This window comes from Podarcis vaucheri, assembly GCF_965113315.1.
Source record: "Podarcis vaucheri genome assembly, chromosome: 8".
Lineage (NCBI taxonomy): Eukaryota > Metazoa > Chordata > Lepidosauria > Squamata > Lacertidae > Podarcis > Podarcis vaucheri.
The window spans coordinates 39,213,498-39,238,561 of NC_138766.1; the positions used below are offsets into that span (position 1 = coordinate 39,213,498).

A 25,064-nucleotide genomic window follows, 5' to 3' on the forward strand; every position below is an offset into this window, starting at 1 on the left:
CTATCATTAAAGGGACAGGCCTGTGAAGCATGTTTAATGCTATATCACATACAGCAAATCGTATGCCTTTGCTCTACAATAATTACCACCCAACACTACTAGGAATCACAAAACCCTTTCCTTCCTGCTAACCTCCCTCACTGCTGGGGTGTTAAGGGTAACTATCTGTATAAAGTGGTTTTGAGGTTGCACTTTTAAGAATTATGAAAGTAGGGAAAATACAACAAAAGGTACAAAAAACATATTTGTATCTTAATACTTAATTTTTTTATATAAAAAACTCACTGATGCTAATTGAAATATGCTGTCCGAAAAAGGGGGGGGGAATGCAGTCAAGAAAAAGGTATTATTACAAGAATAAATAGAAAAACAAGTCTCAAACATAAGGCTCAGGGTTTGTGGGATGCCAGATATGACCACAGCACCTTGACCATTTAATTTATCTCCACAGCAAGGAAATGATGCTCCCAGTGGAGAAATGAGGCTGATTTACCAATGGTCGGTACTGCCTCCCTTTCATAAAAAAATACAAAGTAATTGTCAAGAAATATAAAAAGAGCTGCTACATTGGCAACCAAGTGAAAGGAAGTGGTATGAAACGGTTATTTCCTTGGTGAGTGAAAATGATTCTTGAATAAAAGGGATGTTTAGGCTGACAGAACTGAAGGAGGGAATTATTTTGGCATGTGAAATGGTTTTTAGGGGGTTATTAAGATGGCAGAGTGTTTGCAGAGTGGGTGCTCATGCCTGGCAGAGAGGGTTGATGCAAGTATTTTGGAAGGCAAGGTGGAGGAGTGCACACCAGGATTGGAAGGCAAGCTAACCACCAAACCTTCTACTGGGCCCTGCCCCATCAAGACTGGTGCATTTTTTGTAATTTGGCTTAACATGATTGTAATTCCTATTTTAATTCCTGATCTCTTATCTTACTGTTAGTTGGCCTAGGGATGTTGTGTGCTAAAAAGTAAGAGGCTGCCACAGCTGAGCAAAAAGGACCTGTAGTCCTTACCGGTGGGCCTTGCAAGGAAGTGGAGGAAGCAGGTGGGCTGCCAGCTTAGCACATTGCAGGTGTGTGCCATAATGTGAGCAGCCCCACACTGGCAAGTACTGGGCAGTCAGTAATCATGCATGAGACATGTTGATAGAGCCTCATGCCTCACGACAGACACTAGTTTGCTGTCTTCCCCAAACAGATGCACGCGCGCACACACACACACACACACAATCACTAAAAAATTGTTTATGAGAATACTGCTAGGAGAGAGGCTTCTCCACTCCTGTCCATGTTGCCTTTGAACAGGAAGACAGCAGTGGAGACTTCCGGGGTGGCGCCATCGGCAATGGCGGACTCCCTCTGAACCGGAGGGACCAGCTCCGCGCGAAACGGGTCTTTTCCGCTGCAGCGAAGCGGGGACCCTTTCAGAAATCACAGGCGGATGAAGCCTGTGACCGTGGGACTCAGCGGGCACCTTTAGCGCCCCCCCAACCCGCAAAGGAACCCACTAACGGGCTCCGAAGTGAAGAGGAGGAAGTGGTGCGGTGCTGTGAGTCAACTGCTATTTCTGTGGAGCGAAGCCACAAAGCCATTGCCGGAGAGCACTGCCTTTTTCCTGGGAAAATTTGGCATCTAAAGTAACCACCCGTGAGTACTCAAATATTGAACAATTGGACTTCAAATAAGAACTGGCGATTAGAAAGGAATTGGACTTAAAAATTTACCTTAATTTGGTACTGAAACGGGAAGGTCTAAACAGGAAGTCAGCCGGGGGAAGGGGACACTGGAAGAAGATTGGATTGTTTTTATTCTCTTTTTTATCATTAGAAATGTTTTATGAACGTTGGGAAAATGTTGAAATGAAATTACTTGGCTCTTGTAAAAATGTTTAAAGAATTAGGTAAAAAGGTAATGGTTATGAGAAGCTGGTAAAAATAAGATTTAAGTCTTAAGTTTTAAGGTTTTTTATAAGATAAGATGAAAATAGAGTAAGGTAATGTAATGACAGAATATTATGAATTATGGAAAGGATTTGTTGTGACAATTATTAATCAAGATACAAGAGATGGGAGGAGGAGGAGGTCATGGAAAGAAGGTAATGAAAGTGGAGAATTTGAAAATGATGGTGTTTTTTTCCTTTTTCTGCTTTCTGGTGGTGATTTGAGAGAGCATGGCAATTCATTTCAGAAGTTGTCTTAGGCATTAATATTGCTGCTTGTATTTGTAGATTGCTCTAGATCATATGCTACTCACTCCATGCAGCCATGGAAGAGATTTGAACATCCAAATTAGCCCACCAAATCCATTGTTATTTGCTCCTATGTTGGGCTCCTGATTTATTTGCTTCTAGTTCTGGAAACAACTAGGTACATGTACTGGCTTCCTCTGACTAATTAATAACCACTGGCAGGCAACCGTGAGCAAGGATTTCCCTCGTTGCCATAGGTATTTCTGAAAATGGCTCACTTCTTCTGACCATACTTGTTTCTTGCTGTCTTAACATTCATCACTTTCCGACCACCACCCCAAATTCAAATTTTAAAAGGCAAAGTCAGTGCTTTCATTAGAAGGGTACATCAGGGAGCATTCAGCTTCTAAAGCAGTCAGAAACATAAACTGCAATTTAAAACACCTTTAAAGCTCATTCTCAAAATGGCACAACTGAGTAACAACTGTGTGTCTATGATGCTCCAGAAAGGCCCCAAGTCAGCAGCCCTGCCCTGTCACTGCAAAAATTTAATAATTAGCCTGAAGGGGGTTGAAAGGATGGGTGTGCATGCAAGGGATGTAAATGTATAAATACCTTATTTTAAGAGGTTCTTGGTGGTATCATAAAGTGTGATTTTCAAATAGTTTATGATGTCATCTAAAATGCTCTGATATATTTATAGGCACATAACACAAAGAGAAGTTTTATAGCAATATAAACTGCAGAGCTTTTTGGACATGTATCTTAATAGCAATATCACTGCTGAGCAAAATATAAAAAGATAGTACAGTTGTAGAATGCAGGCTGTTCCACTCAGCCAGGAAAGGAGGGGGGGGGAGCAAGACTAAGGGCTAGACTTTGAACTTGATAATCTGCCTTGAGAAAGGAAGAAGAAAAATATACAACTGGGGGACAAATTGTGTCTGGTGAGTCACAGATCATCTTCTGGTACTTCCTTGCACCACAGTGAAGTAACCTGCTTTTGGGTATAATAGCAAAAACCACTTCCTCTGTGGATTCCTGCTCAGCTTCAGGAATCGTAGCTTCATATTCTGTCCCTATGCTCATGGCAGAGAAAGCCTAGTGCAGAGAATTGGCATTAGCTGCTGGGAAGAAAGCTGCTTCACAGCAACAATGACAAGACAGAGGCTAGTAGCTAGGGAGGAGGATGCCTAGAGTTGGCTACTTCTAAAAGTAGGTTAACTATCATTAAATATACTCTCTCTCTTTATATCGCTTGCAAAGACTCCCTGTCCCTCTTGGCATCAACCCCAAGCTTAAAATTTCTTTTGAAACGCACTGCCTCTCTGACCTAACTATGCATAAAACAGCAATATTCCAAGTGGAAACTTAGATGGTGCACATGCAACCATACTTGGCACCCTGACCATCTGTAATTGTTTGCAATCAAGAACCCAGGGAAGCAACAGGGTGGAAAAATGCTTCTCATCTCTTTGGCCAGGATGTAGTAGATGACCAGTACTCACAATGTTAGACTTACAGTCTTACCTAGACCGATTTTCATCTCTACCTAATTATACTGTCTCCTTCGTCTTATTGATTCTTTCAGTTCACACAAGCCCATTTGCTATACACCCTTTTTTCTCACAGGCTTATCTCAGTGCTTTTTGCCATGTTTTCCCTCCTGTATGATAGTCCAGCCATCTCCCTGTTTTTCTTTAAATCTTCCCCATAACCTAAATATTTTCCTGGGCCATCTTTACCCACACCTTACCTGCATCTCTACTCTCTTAGTTCCCCTATCGCTACAACTCTTTTATTAACCTCTGACATCTCTCCCCCACTTATTTTATTCTTTTTGCTTCAGTCTCCATGTTGATTCAACCCAAAGAAAGTGGGATGTGCATACAACTTGCTTAGTTTAAACAATAATTTATGGCAAAGCAAAGGCATTGGAAAGTTTTCATTAAGAACAACAATGTATTTTCTGCATAAAGTGAATATTGAGCAACAATTACAATTCTTGCAGAGTCACAGTTAATGTACCCTCAGCTCCAGGCACTTTCCCTTTTCTAGCTCTGAGCTGGCTGGATGCTTGACTTACTCATCTAGCATTCAGGTTAGAAAAGAAAATGCATTCACTGTAAATGAAGTCACAGTGCTTTATTTGGGTTTGGCCAAGCAAAAAAATGGTTCATATTCTCGCTCAAAATAAAGGTGATCAAAGATTGCACTAACTGCATTTACATGCATTCAGCCCCACCTGTGGAGTGATGTGTCTGTCATTCATTTATGCAGCCAACTCCTAGGGGCCAAGGTCCCTTGGGCCGCCCCCAAAAATATTTGAGGGGCTGGGCTATTCAAATGGTGTGCATGCACCATGTCTTATGATTATGCAAGGTGGGGCTTACCTCTCCCCAATATTTTATTCAAGTTGGCACCCCTGCTGCCATGTATGCCTGCTCCTCCACTATGCAGGAGGTCCTTTAGCTGGCTGAACATGTGAGCTATCCTACATATATCCATGCCCAATGGCTGCTCCATACTTTGGTAGCATCTTTTGAAAGCAGTGTAGAGTTGCTGTTGCCTTGTTTGGTAGTGAGGGCCTGAGAAACTAGAAATTAATTTAATACAATATATGTTTTAATTTGTTCTCACAATGCAATCCTATGCATATTTCCTCAGAAGTAAGTTCCACTGTTTGATGGGACTTACTCCTTAGTGTGTGTTTCTTTTCAGTTTGCAACCTGAAACATATTATCTGAGCCTTTGGGATATCAACCCTAAGTTCAAAGTAGTTTTCATTTTAAGAAGGTTTTTTTCTGCTGTAACTTATATTACATTTATTACATATTACATTTATAAACACTGTTATATTTCCCTTTGCCTTTGGGTTAAAGCAAGATGGAAAATGTAAAAATATACACACACAAGCATAAATAAGTCATGTCTTATAACCACAATGCAGTCATATACTATTTAATTGTTAGCTCCTTATGAGGGACTCCTTAAAATGAATTTTAAGCATAGAGGTTATCCAGAAAATAACTAAATCAAATGTTCTTAGGGAACATTTTAAATTATAAAGAAAACTTGAGGTGAGCACAATGTGAAACAGACCACTTCAGTTTCACAATTCAAACATATAAAAGGTGCTCATGCAGTAGTTTTCAAGGATGATCAAGTTATTCTGTCTCCAGGATAACCAGGCCTGTCCAACAGTACTTTTAACTATGATTTTAGCACCTCATATAGTTTTAGCGACATTTTAGGCACAATTCTGTGTGGGCAGTAACAGACCTAATTTCACTCTCTTCATTTTTCATTTTATTTATTTAAAAGATTCGTATACTGTATTTCAGTAAAACATCTTCAGCACAAGGACAAAAACAAGGTTTTTTGTTTTTGTTTTTTTTAAAAAATACAATGCAATAATATTGCAATACATCTTCATCTAGTTCTAAAGAACCCCGGTACCCTCCCTGAGGAGTGAATTCCACTGAGAGAGTTCCCAGTTCTGGTCACCAGAAGCATCTGAAGGAGATCCTTCAACAATGACTTTAATACACAGGCTGGTTTGTATAGGAGCAAGTGTTTCTTCAGGTACCAGTGCCCTAAGCTATACAGGGCTTTAAAGATAAGCACTAGCACTTTGAACCACATTCAGAAATGGATCGTGAGTCAGTGAACTTCTTTCAATACTGGTGAAACATCTTCCCAACTAGTCCCTGTCAACAACCTGGCAGCTGTCTTCCCCCATCATGTGCAGAGGGCAAAGTAGCAGAGCGCTCAATGGGAGACCAGTGCATGCCACTTATATCCCTATCAACCCCTTTCCTTCCAGTTGGTTACGCAATGCAAGTCTCAAATTTAGGTTTCTTTACAGAGCACAGGGATGGATGAGAATATATATTAAAACTTATAACTATTCCGAATAAGGAATTGTTGGCTCTTAACAACATTAAATCAGCTTTTGTACTCACAGAGATCTACAAAAAGATCCCAAAAGTTGAATCTTAATGAAATGAAGAACTATTATCTCAGCCCGGCTAATCCCCTCATTAAATAGTTCCCAGATACACCTCTAAGTAGGCCTTTTCTATAACATGTTGAGTTGTATATAGGCAAGTTTTACTCGTGATAGACCTTTAATGTTCCTAAGTTAGCCATGCCCATTAATTTCAATGGGTCTCCTCTGAGTAGGACTAAGGTTGGCTATACCCCATTCTCCTCTAGCACGACCCATTTCCATGATCAATCCCCATAGGAAGCTTTTTACCTCCTTATACAAAATAATTTCTCAACTCCTTTCTTCTGAAATAGGTGTAACTGATACTAAGATCCACAGTTGCACCCCCTTTAGAGTTGGAGACAAGTGCAAAACAATAATTTCAGTCTTTTTACTACAGAAGCCTTGATCGTCAAGAATAGGAAAACAAAAGGAGAGTTTGCAATATTATCTACACAGAACTAAAGAACATACACAACAACTTCATTACATGATAATAGCTCAAATGCTTGGGGAATACTGCCAAAATAGTACTGTCAAAATATAGTTTATGTTTTTCCTTGCAAGGCTTGCATTTCTACCATAATGTATATAAAGTAATAGCTAACTACCACACCAGGGACTGTCCAAAGATATTCCTTGTAGAATGACCATCCCCAAAGATAGCCTTGGTCCTTTCATAATGGGAATTGAGACCAAAGAGGCATAACCTAAAAAAAACATGTTTATTTTGATTCTTATGTAGAAAGAAGGCCACTTTGTTTTCAAAAATGGTTACACTAATTGATCTGAGTGCTTGTTTACTTTTTAATTATGTCACAAACCAAATGTATATTAGTTAGCATATATTATACACAGAAATAAACATCTGCTTAATGATTCAGCAATGCTAGATAAATATACACTAACTTTGTTAAGTATAATTTCTGGATGTTGTTGTACATCCTGAACATAGAAATTTTGAATGGGGTTAACATGAAAAAGTTGCCTACTTCTCTTTAAGCCTACACTCATACTAATACACAATAAATCCAAAAGGAAAACTGTTGCATGTTGAGATGAATTATGAAGCAAACATCTTTTTTGACCTGATAATAAGAACAATGGTAATGATAGTGGTTTGTGGCAGAAGAAATGAAGCTGAAGGGATGAAACATGAAACATATGCAAGATAAACAGGAAACAACAGCTGTAGCTTCTCTTTTCCTTGTAGAACAGGAAGATCCCCAACCTAAATTTGCTAACTAGAAAGATTTTTAATCTTTTTATAACTTGGAAAATATGAATTTCAAAACAGCTAATTTCAAAACATCAGCTCTATTGTGTCTCTATTTTGTAGAATAAATACAACTAACTCTGTACCACCCTCTGGACAGGGATAACATCAGCAGCCACCAGTGAAATCCCTGCCCTGGCAAAGAGAGAGATAAGGAGGTCTGTTCCTTGTATTACATCCCAAAAGGTATCAAGTTCACACTGGTACTACACAGTAGCAAGGGGCCGTGTTTCCCACTCCATATGCAACACAGAGGATGACATAGCAGAATATATAAAGCTGTGATCTAATACCTAAAGCATAAGATTAAATTGTTAATATGCATGATCAGCAATGGAGGGTACCATCCTGCAGGTATAAAAAGAAATTAAAGTGGATATCTGATCAAGTCATATGCAGAGCAAGCACAAATGAAATCAATGGACTTAAGTCAAATCATAACTAACTTAAGCCTATTGATTTCCATCTCTGAATATGGCTTAGTTGGATATCACCCTAAATGTCTTGCAAATAGTATAGTATGGAAAGCAAGGAACAGTAAATCATAGAATGTTAGTATAGAGCTAAAACAAGTTCAGTATGAAATAACTGAACAGAAAGCTAAGGGGCATAACAATATTATTAATAATACAGAATTCTTCATATCACCAGCACAATAAAAAGCTCCAGAAAGTAATTACTATTTTTTAAAAAATAAAGGATACTCATGTTGAAAAATATTTCTAGTACCATATATCTTAGATCCCAATATACTTGGCTTTCTGCTCCTGGTATGTTATTTTATACAGAAAGTAAATACCTAGCTCTTATGGATCTACATTAAAAAGAAAGAAAGGAAGAAATGAAAAGCACCAAGCTTGCTATCAAACTGTGTACTAAATAAATGGTTCTGACATGCAGAATAACTCCTTAAAAGAAGCACAGTTCTCAGCACTGTACATACTGTTTTAAGGGATAATCATGCTTTCCAATAAGCACACATTTTTCTTTATAAGCCAGTCACCATACTGACATTTGCCTCTGGCCAAGAGAACAGGGCATGAAAGAGGAAGCTGAGCGCCTTTGAATGCTACTACCAATGTGCCCCCCCCCCCCGAAGGAGTGTTGTGCAAGCAACACAAGTGGCATGCACTTCTTCCCCAAATGAAATGTCTTGTCAACAACTCCACGAATTCTGGGCTCCAGAATCTATGACAGAACCCAATTCTGCTATGAGACATTATTGCCCCCCCCCAGTCCAGCATCTGAAATATGAATCATAGTAGAGGCACATAAAGTGTACATAACAAGTAAAAATTGGGATGCAATAATAAAACAGAAATGCAATTATTTGTACGTCAGACTGAATTTAGAGTCATGCTAAAGAGACTACGGAATATACCCTTTAAAAAAAATATCTGTAATGTACACTACTGTACTTGGGCTTTCTAAGTACTCCCCTGGAACACATTTAATATACAAATTTCATTGGAAGAGAACCTAGATTACATGGTTATTTCTATTCTAGTGTTTTAACAAGTAGAAAAATCTATAGATTGGGAAATCGCTTCTTCCTAGGTTTGAAAGTTGGCATATGGGATTTGCTACAGATTAAAAAGTTGCAAAATAGATCATTGTTCCATTGTTTCCAAAAATAAGATGTGAAGTTAAAGAGTAGCTGGTGAAAACTTGTAATTAATAGAGAATGACAAGAAAAACACAAGATGCATGACAAAACTAAGCTGTCCATCTGTTAAAAAATGAGGGGTTAATTTTTTAAAAACTGGATGCAATGAGCAAGTACAGTGGTGCCTCGCAAGACGAAATTAATCCGTTCCGTGAGTCTCTTCGTCTTGCGGTTTTTTCGTCTTGCGAAGCACGGCTATTAGCGGCTTAGCAGCTATTAACGGCTTAGCAGCTATTAACGGCTTAGCGGCTTTAAGAAAAAGGAAACAAACTCGCAAGAACTCGCAAGACGTTTCGTCTTGCGAAGCAAGCCCATAGGGAAATTCGTCTTGCGGAACGACTCAAAAAACGGAAAACTCTTTCGTCTTGCGAGGCATTCGTCTTGCAAGGTACCACCAGTGGCGTAGCGCGGGGGGTGCCAGGGATGCCGGCCGCACCGGGCGCAACATTTGGGGGGGGGCGCGTTTGGCCGGCCCTCCTCAAGGAAGCAGGAACCCCACTGTCCTCGGACCTCCTCCGAAGGCTGGTGGTGGGGCGGAGAGACCTTCTCCCCGCGCCAGCCTTCGGAAGGCTGTCCTGAAGACTTGTGGTGGGAGCAGTGGCGTAGCGTGGGGGGTGCAGGGGGGCCTGCTGCACCTGGCACAACATCTGGGGGGGGCGCGGAAGAGACTCGAGTGCTAAAATCCACGGGTTAGGGGGCGCAAATTACTTGCCTTGCCCCGGGTGCTGAGAACCCACGCTACGCCACTGGGTACCACTGTACAAAAATATCTATCAAATATCACATTCCTTCCCAAAACCTGAAGGAAAGGTCCCCCCCCCTTTGGGGGGGGGGTTTGAAATGCTTTTAAATTCTTTTTAAGATGACTACTTTATTTCACATTAAATAAATATGGGGTAGGGGGAACTATTTCTCACCAGCACTTCTCACCATAGCATTATAAAATGAGGCAAACTGAAGAGTGTGGAGAATGAAACAAGGTAATTTGTAAAAAGATAGGGAGGGAGATGAAACACTAAATGATTTTAACAGAAAATATTAACAAGAAATGGGGCCTGCAGGGTCAGCCGTGCTATTAGGCAGAATGAGGCAGCCACCTCATGTGGCAGATGCTGGGGTGTGTAAAGGGAGCAGCAGTCCCCAGAACATTCCTCTTTCTCCTCCCTGGCTGTTCCTATTTCTTAGAGATCTGAGCTGTTCATGTCAAACAGCCTATCCTACACCCTCTAAGCTTGTCAGCTGCCCTCAGGTGCAGTGGAGGATGCTGTCACTTCACCAGCACTGAAGTGTTCAAAAACCAGTCCAGTCAGCTCCTATATGCAGACTGGAAAGCACCATGTCCTTTGCCTCAGGCATCAAAGTGTATTGGGCTGGCCCTGGGACAGCATCCCCAGGACCTAAAGACAGGCTGGAGCAGAAACCTTGTAGTCCAGGAATGGCCAGTGGGGAGGTGTGGTTTGGCAGCACTGAGGGCAGGCTGGTTTGGGAACACCGGCAGGAGCATCAGATTGGCTCTGCTACTCTGACCTGGCTGCCACAGTGACAGCCCTCTGTACTGGCCACTCCTGTTATATTCCAGCTCACGCCTTGCAGTTTGGTAAGCGAGTTTCAAGATGAGGGGAAAGAAAGAAAGGACATCTTTTGTCTTTGCCATTTTCCCGAAGACTTATCTTGCTGCGCTCAAAGGTTGCAGATGATGGAAAAGACCACTGTCTTAAGACCTGGAGAAGATGTTGCCATTTAGATAGACCACATAGAACTAGATGAACAAACAGCCTGGGATGGTATTAAGCAAATTCTGATGTTCCTAAATGCAGGAACTCCTATATCTTCACATGCTTTGAGATACCGTCTCCAACTTTTTTTTGGGAAAAAACCCCATACGTGGGAAAATACTTAAGACACCGGACACCATCTGAGATTGTAAATTTGTCACCTCTTTTCCTTGTATGCCTTAGATATTTGACTTGTACACCACGGTCAGGTATGCAGAGAAACCTGCACACTCTCTAGGGTACCACTCTGGTTGCTTTTCCATTCTGGAAGCAGACCCTTGCTTGTACTTCATAAATTGTCACTCCAAAATGTTCTCTGATCTTTGGAAGGCATTTGAGGTGTGCAAAGAAGCTTCCACCAGACACTGGGAGCGGGAGAGATCATTTTTGTGCATTGAACATTGACCTGGTGTTTTAGATGCCAGTTCTTATTTCACTTTGTATAATGTGCAGGAAATGTTACCATTAGGCCAGTCCACAGGGCTACAAATTACCGTATTTTTCGCTCTATAACACGCACCCGACCATAACACGCACGTAGTTTCTAGAGGAGGAAAATCCGTAGGCATGCCACCCGTAGGCATTCCCTCCATAACACGCACAGACATTTCCCCTTACTTTTTAGGAGGAAAAAAGTGAGTGTTATGGTGCAAAAAATATGGTATGTTTCTGATTATATATAGGTTATTAGGAAATATTAGCCACTGATTTCAGTGGAATTATTTAAGTACACACACACACACAAAGTGCTTTATTGCAGTCCACAGACCCAAAATACACAGTACAAGAATAGTAAATATCAATAGTTGTTAATGTGTAAAATTGGCCTTTCTAGCCAACAGAGGAGCTTTAGCCTGTATGTACTGATTTCTGATTTTTACTGCCTCCATGAAGAATTTTGCTATAGCCAGTGTAATAGTATCAAACCTATCCTCAAGGAGAACCTTGACATGAAATGAGTCAGCAATTTCAAGTTGTTTTGTTAGTATTGGATTGATTAGATGCCGTCTAACATGTTTATACAGACTACAATGCGTTCCATACATTCAACATCCTGGGAACATGGGCACAGCCTATCTTGGTATGGGACACCAGGCAATCTTCCCCTCAGCACTTCAGAAGGGAAAACATTTAATCTGTCTTGTTGTTGTTGTTTAGTCGTTTAGTCGTGTCCGACTCTTCGTGACCCCATGGACCAGAGCACGCCAGGCACTTCTGTCCTCCACTGCCTCCCGCAGTTTGATCAAACTCATGCTGGTAGCTTCAAGAACACCATCCAACCATCTCATTCTCTGTCGTCCCCTTCTCCTTGTGCCCTCCATCTTTCCCAACATCAGGGTCTTTTCCAGGGAGTCTTCTCTTCTCATGAGGTGGCCAAAGTATTGGAGCCTCAGCTTCACGATCTGTCCTTCCAGTGAGCGCTCAGGGCTGATTTCCTTCAGAATGGAGAGGTTTGATCTTCTTGCAGTCCATGGGACTCTCAAGAGTCTCCTCCAGCACCATAATTCAAAAGCATCAATTCTTCGGCGATCAGCCTTCTTTATGGTCCAGCTCTCACTTCCATACATCACTACTGGGAAAACCATGGCTTTTACTATACGGACCTTTGTTGGCAAGGTGATGTCTCTGCTTTTTAAGATGTTGTCTAGGTTTGCCATCGCCTTTCTCCCAAGGAGCAGGCGTCTTTTAATTTCGTGACTGCTGTCACCATCTGCACTGATCTGTCTTACTTAAGTGATATGTGATCAGTAACAGAGCGAAAGATTCATTTCTCATATTTTTGCTTTTTCATGTACTTTGCTGGTAGGGTTCCCAACCTGGCTAGACTCTGGCTATAGGAAAATTATGTCCCCTGAGCATAAAGTGCAACATTCTTCCTAGAGATGGATAGTCTTACAATACTTTGTAAATTAAATGAAATGTTATCCAGCCTGTCATCATATGCTAAGTAGCTGAAGATTATTGTGACTAACAACACACACACTTCTGTACCATCAGTTTCATACAATGGCTCCCCTTGCAAGCATTAGTGCATATTTTTTTTGGCTTCTGATAAAGAATTATGCAATCTCAGCACAAGCTCTGCAAAACTGAGAAACAACAGGCTATACTGCATTTGCTGACGTATCAAAAGTATCTGAAAGATTATTTAGTTTGAAAAGAACACCCACATCCTAGTTTTGTTCTAATTATATTGTTGCATACACTGGAACGTATTATAAATGGGTCTTTATTTTACAAAGTTTGAGCGTATACAAAAATAAAAGGGAACCATGAACTCCCTAGGGAAGCTGTCCAAAAAGAGACAAGTGTTCTCTGCAGAGTCACTCTCCCTAACTCGGAATGCAAGTGCTGCTGAATCCACACAATGAATCCTTCTGCACTTGATGTCAGAGGCTATAATCCCTTACCAAGCATTGTTTAATTAGTTTATTATGCATAATAAATGTAAAATATTTTATTTTAGTTTACATAATTATATTAAAATGCATGCCATTTATCCGTAAGCCTGTAGGATATCCTTCACGTGTGACATATATTTTAGAAAGGTGCATTTATAAAATTAATGCAGTTTGCAGGTCTTGCTGTTTTAAGCTTCTCACCTATTTCTATGGAATTTTTTTGCTTCTGCTACCTTCACTCTGATAATTTACAAAGAAATACACACAAAACAAAAACAGCAACAATGGGCAGATGGCAACCTGCATAACGATGCTTCTGTAGAATTAGTAGCTCTTTAAAATAAAGGCATATTCGTGACTTAAAAATAAGTCAGTGTCATGCCTGTAGTAAGGTATTGTAATGACAGAATTTAATTCTGTAGTGAAAAATACACACTGAACAGCTGACTACTTTCACTCAAGATAAATTCAATTCTATGGTGCCATGAGACATCATTCAAACCTTTTTTAAAAAAGTTTTATCAACAGTTTTAAGAAAAATAAATATTGATCCCAACAAATTGCCCAGTTCATTGTCATACTTAACATGGCACAAACAGGAACAGATGACCAAGACTTTCTAATGGAATATTTAATTTTAAACAACTTTTGCCATAATTTCTTCTCCCTGCCCCCAACTTTGACAATGAACATTTTTGGTAGATTCAAAACAACACAGAAGCATACACATCAAGGTGAGATTAACAAGAGGACAATGGGATTAACATTTCCATTCATGTAAGAAGTAACCATGAAAGTCTATAAAGGACAAGCAGTGTTTCAATATCTCATTTGAAATATGGCAAACCCATAGCCATTCAGCCCTGTTTTCTAATTTAAAAAATGATATCCAATCCTGCCTATGAATCGTACTAAGTATTTTCTATGAATCCACAGTGGGGAACAAACCTTTCACAAATAAACCAGAATCTGTGTTGCTAAAGTAACAGGCAGGTGCTTCCATTTAAAATACTTAATGGACAAAGAGTCTGTTCAATTCTTAAGGGGACCTTCCTCTTTAGTGTCATGGCTGCAACTCAACCAAGATTTTTTCCCCTCCCAAACTGCAGCTGATCTGAAAAGGCAAAGCAGATCAGGAGTCCCTCCACAGAGAATTTGAACAGACACTAGAACATCTGTGAAATAAATAGCATTAGCGCTTCAGTGTCTCACATCAAAAAGCTTCAGAACAGGGGTTCCATTACCACCCAACACATTTTGAGAAATAAGTGCCCCCCTTATTTATCTTAATGCTGCCCTGATGATGATTTTATGCCAACATATTTATTTATCAATTTACATGAATTTATCCATTTACATTTCATTCTCACTAAGGAACCTATTACCTGTAGTCACACCAAGGACATCTGTAGGGTTTCTCTCCAGTATGAACACGTTTGTGCCGTGTCAGATGGGACTGGGTTGTGGAAGCAAAGTTACATTCATCACATTTGAACGGTTTCTCTCCTGCAAAACAGTGAAAGTTATTTATTTTTACAAGTAGAAAGGAGGTTAAGCTTCTTAGTTATTAACCCACAATGCAACTGGATTAGTGGATACAAATTGCAGTTCTAAAAGAAATACTCAACATCTGAGTACAATTTTTTTATCACTTCCTTGCTATACATTATTTTCCCCAGAGCTACCAGTTATCTCCTCACACAACATATGTATCAATTGATTTGGCCCACTGCCTCTCGTCAGTGGCTAACCCATGTATTAAATTGTTTGTGTGTACTCAGTAATCATGTGGATCATCCCCCTTAATGCGGTTTGTCTCAGTGCTGATTAAATAGGTTTTTAGCAGCAATGATGCAAGCCACATGGTAGCAGTCAATTTTTGAAGCAAGCTGGAGCATACCAATACATCTCACATAGAGAAGCTATTATGAGGAGGTATCATCAAGTGGCCTCCATATGGCAGTCACTGTATGAGACCAGGACTGAAAAATGGATTGACAGTATCAGTTATTCCTACAAATGTGGTACTTTGATGTCCTCATCTGAGAAATATCTATGTGCATTCTTCACTTGTGAATCCCTCAGCATATTTTTCACAACTCAAGACAACATAATTTTGCTACATATGTTCAACAATTCATAAGACATAAATATGTGTGAATAACCTCACACAAATGAACAGAAAGGACCCTGTGATGGAAATAATGGCAATATGTCAATCAGGAGGAGCACTATCTTGGCTCAAAATAATTCACTTATTCCTCTGGATCCAGAACACTTCTACTAGCAGTGCACAACTTCAATGGCTGCATAAAATATGCTTCCCATTACACTAAAGCAGATATGCCAAGTATATGCATGTATTAAATAACTTAATTTGCACATTTACAAATAATTTGCACATAGCCTAATAAGATAATCTCTGTGGAAGACACTGGGTGGGTAGAAGTTAATAGCAGAAACAACATATGCAGCTTTCAAATTTCACTTTCCAAGTTCCGCTAAGGTATGTATTGGAGTGTGGAGGAACCAGTAACCAAAAGAGGCCAGTATGACACAGGAGGTGATATAAAGGCAACTATAATAAAAAGGTTAGTAAGCTGTATTGTTCAGACGTCCATGTGTGGGTATAAAGTGATGAGTGTTGGGTGCAGGAGAGCATAACACAAAAAACATTAACTCAAATGTTTTTCAGGGAAAGGAAAGAATGCAAATTCCAAGTAAGAGATTATAAGGAAAGACTCAGAGCAGCTAATGAAGGAATAAGCCAAACTAATAGTATCTATTTTGTTAGTCATTGATATACTACTGCTAATGGCAAGCTGCAGATGAGTGGTGTTGCCTTCATGTTTTACTGTGGCCAGAAAACAATTGGCTGAACTTTCTTGGAAACCGGATGCTAGACTAAATGGACCATTGGTTTGACCACTTCCACATCTCATGCATTCTCTGTAATCTTCCATTTTCCTTTTCTTTTTAAGTAACTTATGACAATTCATAGTTTTACTTTTTACTTTTAAATGCCAAACTCTAAGCAGATCTAATCTTAAAGGTCTATACACAGGGGCAGACATGTATTTTTTGTCATGGATGTCTCTTGCTTCACCTACTAGAGTACAGAATCATAGAACTGTAGAGTTGGAAGGAACGCTGAGGGTTATCTAGTTCAATTCCCTGCAATGCAGGAATCTCAACTAAAGCATCCATAACAGATGGCCATCCAACTTCTACTTAAAAACCTCCAAGGAAGGAGAGTCTGCCATGTCTCATGGTAGTCTGTTCCACTGTCGAACAGCTCTTGCTATCAGAAAGTTCTTCCTGACGTTTAGTCGGAATATTATTTCTTGTAACTTGAAGTCATTGGTTCAGATCCTACCCTCCAGAGCAGGAGAAAACAAGCTTGCTCTGTCTTCAAAGATGGCTCTCATATCTTCTCTCGGTCCCCACTTTTCCAGGCTTAACATACTAAACTCCTTCAACCGTTCCTCATATGACTTGGTTTCCAGACCCTAGATCATCTTGGTTTCCCTCCTCTGAACACGTTCCAGCTTGTCAAAATATCCTTCTTAAACTGTAGCACCCAGAACTGGACACAGTACTCCAGGTGTGGTCTGACCAAGGCAGAATAGAGCAGTATTATGGCTTCCCTTGATCTGGACACTGTACTTCTGTTGATGCAGCCTAGAATAGCATTAGCTTATTTTGCTGCTGCATCACACTGTTGATTCATGCTCAGTAGTGGACAGGTACAAATTGATAGGGATACTCTAGAGCATGGGCAAGAGAGAGAGAGAGAGATTACAGGGTACTGCATTGGACCTAAATTTGGGCAAAACTCACTATGTATTTCTGAACATTTCTGCGTGCTATATATAAACAATGAGTTGTTCCACAGAGTCAGCTCTCACTTATACAAGTCCTCCCAATATTTATAAATGAAGAAAGCTCTACATGAACTAAGGTGTAGTGGCCACAACACACAGCACAAATTTCAAGCAGTTGAATAAAGTAAATCAACCTACAAGAGTTCCAATATGAAATTGTGGGAACTGGAAAGGAACATAGGCATATAGGAAGCTGCCTTAGACAGTGTATTAGTCAGTACATGGATCCATCTAGTTCAGTATTGCCTGCACTGACGTGGCAGCACTTCTTGAGGGTTTCAGGCAGCACTCTTTCCCAGATCTACCTGGAGATGGGAGGGATTGAACCAGGGGCCTTCTTCATGCAAAGTGATTGTTCTACCACTGAACTATGGCCCTTCCCTAGATAATCTCATACCATGATATATCACGCGCGTGCCCATAGTTAGAACAATAGAAGTCAAGATGGATGGGAGGATATAAAGAGATATAAAGGGTAGAGAATGAAACAATAACAGAATAAAAGTTCTTTTGAAATCTTTGCAACTTTCCCTTTTCTTTTGTGTCTTTTTTCCTAATAATGTCAGCTTATTATGTTGCTGCTACAACATTCTGCTCTATTCTTGTATGTTTAAATTCTACTATTTGCTATTTTTATTGTACTGTGTATTTTCATGTTTTAGAATCGTTTTTATTGTGCTAGCCTGCATTTTTATACAGCACTTAGTGCATTTACCAAAGTAGAAAAAAGCAGACATTTTAAAACTCCCACCACTCATTTGTAAACTCCTACCACTGCATAAGAATTGGAAGACAATTCTGAGAGCTGACCACATTTCCACATAATTTGACATAAAACTATCATTCCAAAAGTTTCTAAGGGATTCTTAAATCATAGAATAGCAACTTCACTTTTTGCTGGAGAAGATTTTTTTAAAAGGCTGTATTTAGTAGGGGAGGGGAACTAAATACATACTATACAAATGATATATAACATTGGTACTGAAATGGTGAGTTTGGACCAGCTGCTGGGCCACAACCTGTTCGAAAGTCAAATGGCAAAACTACCACTATGCAAATATATTGTTTAAAAAGGAAAAAAGAAATGCCCCCCCTGAGTTAAAGTCAGTCCTAGGTCTGAAAAGGTTAAAGACTACAGCTGTAGAGCATTTAACTGGATCAGAATGCCACACAGACACACGTTGTCTCTTTGTTGGCCAGACAGAACAAATTATTCCAGTCCTTTATGACAACCTGGGGCCCTTGATATCAGGAGGGCCATTAGGTTCTCTGTCCCTGCTTTATGATTTACACTGGATACCCAATTGTCCCAACTGCAATTCTAACATTTAAAAGTATAAATGATAACCTGGTTACACGTAGGACATTCTGCTCCCATATCTCCCCTTCACACATACGATGCCCTGATCAAGTTACTCCTGTCATCAGTTCAGGAGGTAAGTTCTAGCACTATGAAATGCCTAACCTAAGAAAGTGTGAATGGCTTCATGTTAGCTTACTCTTCACTGTGCAGCAACACTTAGTTGTTCCAGAAAGGCTTTGGAGAAGATTTTGTTGTTTCACCTTTGGGTTTTGCTGTTTTCCTGGGTTTTAATCCTGTCAGTTGCTTTGCAGACAACAGACTTCTAACCACTTTATAATTTTGCTGCTAATTCTATGTTATGCTACTGGCATTTTTATTTCTAAGCTATGCTTGAATTCTTACTCTTAAGTAAAGCAGTTTTTTTTCTTTAAAATAAATATACATACATAAATAAATAAATAAATAAATTTATCAGTAGTTGTGATGGGATGATGAGCTGCTTGTGCGTAAAATCGTAGTCCCTCAGAGTTTGTTCAAGTCCACAAACCTCTGTCTGTGACGGAGCCCCTCAGACATGGCTGCTCTAGTCACTTGCAGATTCTGACAGTGGTTGCTTTCGGAATCGCTTCCAGCATAAAAGCTCCTTAACGGAAACACGTCTTCTGGACTCACGGCGTGACAGTTTCCGGCGAGGAGTGGGTCTCCCTATGGGAGGTTCAGAAACCTCCCCACTGTTCTCACTGGACGTGTCCCTGAGCCCTCCCTCTTGCTCGCTTTCCCTCAGAGACCCACCTCTCCCCCTGCTGGTTCCTGCTTCAGCTGCTGGGTCTCTCCCAGCCTCCGTGAGCCCTTCCACCACCTGTTCCTCCGATGGCAGTTCCCTGACAGTAGTCTTTGTTTCTCACTATAAGTAATGACTAACAACCTAAATCCATAGTGCCATGGGATGCACAGAGCTGCCACTTAAGTTAGCACTCCCGTTTTCCTTAATGGAAGGGACAATTCTCTTCGTGTAGAGAGATGCACATGAAGGGCAGCCCTTCTACCGTAGTAAAGAAGGCAAGTTGTTAATGCACAGGCGCTACATGAACAAAGAGCCATTCAATTGTGGTGCTAGCATTATTATTACTATTTTCAGCAGGATGGTAAAGATCAAGTTTAACATACTTTAGAGAGAATGGTCAGTAACAAAAAAAAAGTTGGTTATTGTGCTTCCAGTAATGATTTATCCTTGAAAATCTCATGTAATTACATCCTGAACATTCCTACTAGTACTAGCTTTCTTGGAAGTTAATAGCAATCCTCTTCAAACATCACATTCTCTCTTAATAAGCATTTAATGAAAAGGCACAAGGCATACTGGGTTAGTTATACTTTATACAGAGTATTTTTCTTTTTGGCGCTGGGTTGGGGGAAGGTGAAGGAAAGAGGCTACATTATACATTAAATTCAGTGCCGAGTAATGTAACTGCACATTAAAAGTCAAAGTGCAGTTCACATGAGAAATAGAAACGCAAAGTGAGCCACTCATCTGGATAAAAACACATATATTATTAAATTTTCTCTCTTTATTACGTTGACCTATAAATGCCTAGATGTGCAAAACTGAAATGAGCAAATGGAACTGATCATACAAACAGGATCTGTGTGGGTCATATAAGCCACTGTCTTCAAAAATTCATGAGACTATTTGAACAAAGGCAAGAAACTGCTTAGGCACTCCACTCCTGTAGACTCATTGTAGCTGCCTCAGGACGGCCACATAGATGAAGCCTGTCTTTTCATATTCATCAGGTGCTGCACACTTCCACGAAGGTCATATATACTCTCATAAGATTTTCCACCTCTGTTAGTCACATAGGTTGATCACCCTCCTCTTTCACACACACACATTATTTTCCTCCTAAGTACAAAGGCATAACTCCATAGCTTTGATATTTACTCTACACTGCAACCCAAGTTGGAAAGGAAAGAATGAAATAAAAGAGTGAGAACAAAATATAACATTTCCCAAAGACTGCAAGGGTGTTTGTGATGTTGTGAACGGCGGGGGCAAGCCTATGGAAATACATAAACACATAAGAAACAAGCCTAGGTAACAGTGAACTATAGTACATAAGGATGGATCTGGACTGCTAGTTGCATTTAGTTCTCATAGATATGAATGAGAATTAGTTCATTACTAACTTATCCTATTGGATTCAGTGGGTACCAGGCGCAACCAACAGTCTGAATTCAACCCCTAGTCCTGAGCCCTTAACTATACCTTCACTGCCTGTCATTAGTGTTAACCTTGGCTAATGTTGGTGCCAATTAAACTCTGCACCATTGTTAAGGTCAGTAGTGAGAGAGCTGTAAAATGCTAGAGACAGGATGGGCTGGGAAAAAGGATGCATTATGCTATAGCCCAAATACAGGGGAATAGGGAAACATTTACACTGGCCATGGAAATGCATTTGGAACAATGAGCCATACTGACTGTTCAATAAACCCCTGATGCTTTCTTATTACAAAGGAACATGAAAAACTTCAAATGATAAGATTATTTAATGTTTTATTTCAATGGATCATGGACATGTGACAATGTACTGGTTAGCTACATCGTAATATTCCAAAAGTGTTCTCCTAACCTCTCCTTGATTTGTGTTCTGCTTTTAAAACAACTAAACATGCATTGTGTGCAATGAACGGCACACCAAAATAATGTGAATGAAATACAAAATGTGGATTTATTTTCTAATAATATGGACCTGAGTCACAATGACAGGCAGCTTGCCTAAAATCAGTAGGCATTACTTGTTAACCATGTTTGCTTCAAACTAGTGGAATTTAAATCTTTATTTATATAAAAAAATATGATTCCATGGGTTCTATGTATATGATTTTCTGTACTGACATATATGAATCAAGAATTGTAGATAATGCCTTCCTCTGAAACAATGAAAAACACGAATGATAAAAAATTACCAACTGACACATAAAATTCATGTCCAATATGTGCAAATGAAACAGCTTTCATTAGTGCAAATGAGAGATCTGTTCTATGTATGGATGCCCCAGCAGAAGTTAATCCCCCAGAGTAAAATATCCAACAGCAGCTGCAACAGGTTTGTCAGTTGGGACTTCCAGGCCTGATGTGAGGCATTTCAGTGGCTCAACTCCTAGAGATGCATCTTACAGAGATGCACTTTCCACAACTCAACTTACTGCATGTAGAATTTCCAACAGCCTGAATAAATCCCTAACTAGAACCTGGACCCACTCAATGACGTCTCTAGTGAGGCATGCAATTCCTTCTTTCATCACAATGGCCTTTTAGATTGGAGGCTCAATAGCTTTTTGGGGTTGGGGGGGGGAATCCGTGAGCAAATTGGAGTGTGTGGGAAAACAGTTCTATGTAGCTCAGCAGAGGAAAAACAGCACTTCTGGAGATCAAACGGGAAGGGGGGTGGAATCTCAAATCTTCTGACATTCAAGTTCACTCTTCTAAATAGTTACGTCTGGCTCACAGTGTGGAAGGAAAGAATAAAAAGCAAAATAGTCAGAGGGATATGTAGTAAAGAGTCCTCAAGACCTGAAGTCAATCCTCCCCCCATTGTCAAGCATCTGTCAGACAAGAAAAGCACTCTGGTGGATATCAATTCACTGGATGCCTGGAAGCTGAAGAGAGTGGGGAGGCTTATTAAGCTGGCCAAGATTCCTAAACTGCATGTGAGGATTGGCTCTCTTGCCCTTGAATCAAGGGTCTGTGACAGGTGATAAAAGTAAATCTTGGATCAGGAGATGTTTTGTGTCAACCCCCTAGACAGTTTGTATTGCAGCAGGGAATTATTTAAGCCATTTAGACCACTTTGATACCTATCCCCTTCAAACCTGCCTATAATTTGCTTGGGCACTCTGTGTGTAAGGAAAGCCATGTCAAAAGGAGGATACGGAAGAGGAAAACAGGATGTAAGAGAGAGAGAGAGAGAGAGAGAGAGGAAAGGGAAAAAAGAAAGGGGTGAGCAAGGCTTGGCACTGTTATAAAGCAGTTAGCCCAGACAAAAATCTCATGGCATCAGCCGAAGTACATTGAACCAAGTGGAAGGTGTATTGTGCAGCTCCCTGTGAAGAAAATAGTAGACATAGGTAATTTTTCTGGGAAAGAATCATCTCTGATTGTTTGTGCCACAGAGGCGGATAAATGCCAAAAAGATAGATCCCTCTGTCTCTGAGATACTGTCCTATATAGTATAAAGTTAATAGCAAAGTAATAACGAGCCTCCAGTCCTGACATAAAACATAAACTTAGACCTGCTCGATGCAGGCTTCATGATCTATAACCTGTAAATGCCTGCATTCAGAGCAGGGGGAACTCCACTAGGGTGGCATAAGCAGGCAAGTGCCAACCTGAAACATTAATTAGAACTTGCTGTCTAAAACCAGATATTTTAATGGAGAGCGATGGAAGATTTACACACTTAAGTAAAAGCGACAGTATTTTCACAAACCATATATCGTAAGTAAATGAGCCAGAACAAGAGAGTAGGGCATGGATCAGAGAGAAATGAGTTCAGGTCTATCTTTCCTATGGACTCATTGTGTGGCTGTTGGTTAGACAATAGTTCTCAGTTTTGGGTCAACTGTAAAATGGGAACAATATTGAACCTTCTTACAACTGTTTATGTAAAATGTTATCCAAATGGCATCAACAGTTAATAGCAGTAGTACTAGTAGCAGTAGTAGTAAATGAGAGCAATAGGAGACATTACATGAGTAATTTTGTTATGAGAACTGGCCATCAAAACTTAAACCCAATAAGGTATTTTCCAATGTTTATAACTGTCATTCTGAATAATCTGTTCTTTAATACCATGAGGAGAATAAATTTACATTAGGTTACTGGATTTAAAAGGTCATGCAACTTCATCGTGCTGCATTGAGGCAACAATCAATGAATTGATGCAATTAATTCTTGTCCAGTTTGCCCAGTGCACCAACTAGTGGAATGCTCACCCACTTGGCAGCAGGTTTTTACAGAGTATACATACATTCATTATATATGACTGGTTTATGTAGGGTACATGCAGTTTTCTATATTTCTATATGGAAGCCATTATTTGTGCAGGAAATTAATCTTGTATGAAAAATTCTCAGGTGGTGAAGGAAATTAGAACTTCTGGAATCTTAGGGCACTCTTTCTCCTGTTTCAAGTATTACAAACATTTAAATTAGTGGTGACCAACCTTTAGCCCTTCAAATGTAGCTGAACTACAACTCCCATAAACCCTAACTTTTGGCTATGCTGGCTGAGGCTGATGGGTGTTGAAGTCCAGTAACATCTGGAGGCCACAGGCTTCTGATTTTAGATGTTTCCATCATGCTTTCTAAAATAAACTGGGGATATGATATTTTTTTTAACAATGAAACCTCCTTGCAGTTGTTGAAAATCATTGAAAAGGTTTTGGGGTTACATGATTGGAGCCTCAGAAACAAGAAGGTAAATGTAAAGCACACTTCATTTATTATGCTTTCAAATTTCATGATTTCTATATCTCATGGTTTGAAAGGGCTTAACCATAATTTGAACAACTGAGGTTAATAATACAAGGGCTTTTTGTCACCCCAGCTAACTGAAAAACTTTATCACATTTCACAGCCTGCCAAGAAACTGACCTTTCTCTGCCAGTACATACATTTTTAAACATTTCATAGCTGAGGCCCAAGCAGAAGCAGTTATCTCGGTCAGCCAATGATCATCTTGAAAACCTCCTAAGAGCTGCCACTTCTAATTTAGCAATGGAGATTGCACAAACAGTATCACCACCAAAGTTCATGCAACTTTTATTCAAATTATGCTGATTATGTATTGACAAGCTATGCAAATTAGCCACGGTGCTCCAATTCCTACATTCCAGTTCCCTATCATATACATAACTATGTAGAAAAATGCATTCTATATAGAAAAAACAGCTGAGTCATGGAGTATTTGTGTGTATGGAAAATTGGGTAGTGGGGTTAAGATTATAAACTGTATTTTAATCAGTATCTTAGATGCAGACAAGATTGGGTTGCAAGGAGGCAGGGTTAATCATGAGGTTAAAAGCCCCCTCCCTCTATGTTATATGGGGTGTTTCATGAGGAAGAAAAGGAAAAAATACTTCCTCCCCACAACCACAGAACTCTGTAATTACCCCTTTCCACTATATAGCTAAAAAAACTACCAGCAGGCCAGTAGGTGATTGGGGAAAAGGGAAGGCAAAAACATGCCCTTTCCCCTTTCTCCCTTCCCTATTCACTTCTCTGCCCCAATCTTCAAGAGGCCAGAACTGAACTACAAAATTCCTGTTCCAGGCTGCCAGGGGCCCAGGAGCACTTCTCTTAGGTGGTAGGAACATACTACAACATTGTGTTGCAGGCCCCACATAAAGCATACATTGTTCTTCCTGCACAAAATTTGATTTTAGTGTAAGAAACTATAATAAGAACAAGCTTTTAACCCCAACATGTACCTGAGGAAAAAAGAACAGAAGAGCGAGACCACTACTATAATAGCCAGAACTCCAGGAAGACTGAGGGAAAGAACTTAGTATATTCCCCCCTTT

At 40.0% G+C, this 25,064-nt stretch overlaps 1 protein-coding gene across 1 annotated transcript in view; it reads right to left on the bottom strand.

The window, feature by feature from the left end:
* The window catches only part of ZNF407 (zinc finger protein 407), a 355,845-nt gene that overhangs the window by 106,306 nt on the left and 224,475 nt on the right, over nt 1-25,064 (bottom strand). The window contains exon 7 of the mRNA XM_082235255.1: nt 14,679-14,799. Within this exon, the coding sequence (XP_082091381.1) occupies nt 14,679-14,799 (121 nt within the window). The remainder of the gene's footprint in view (nt 1-14,678; nt 14,800-25,064) is intronic.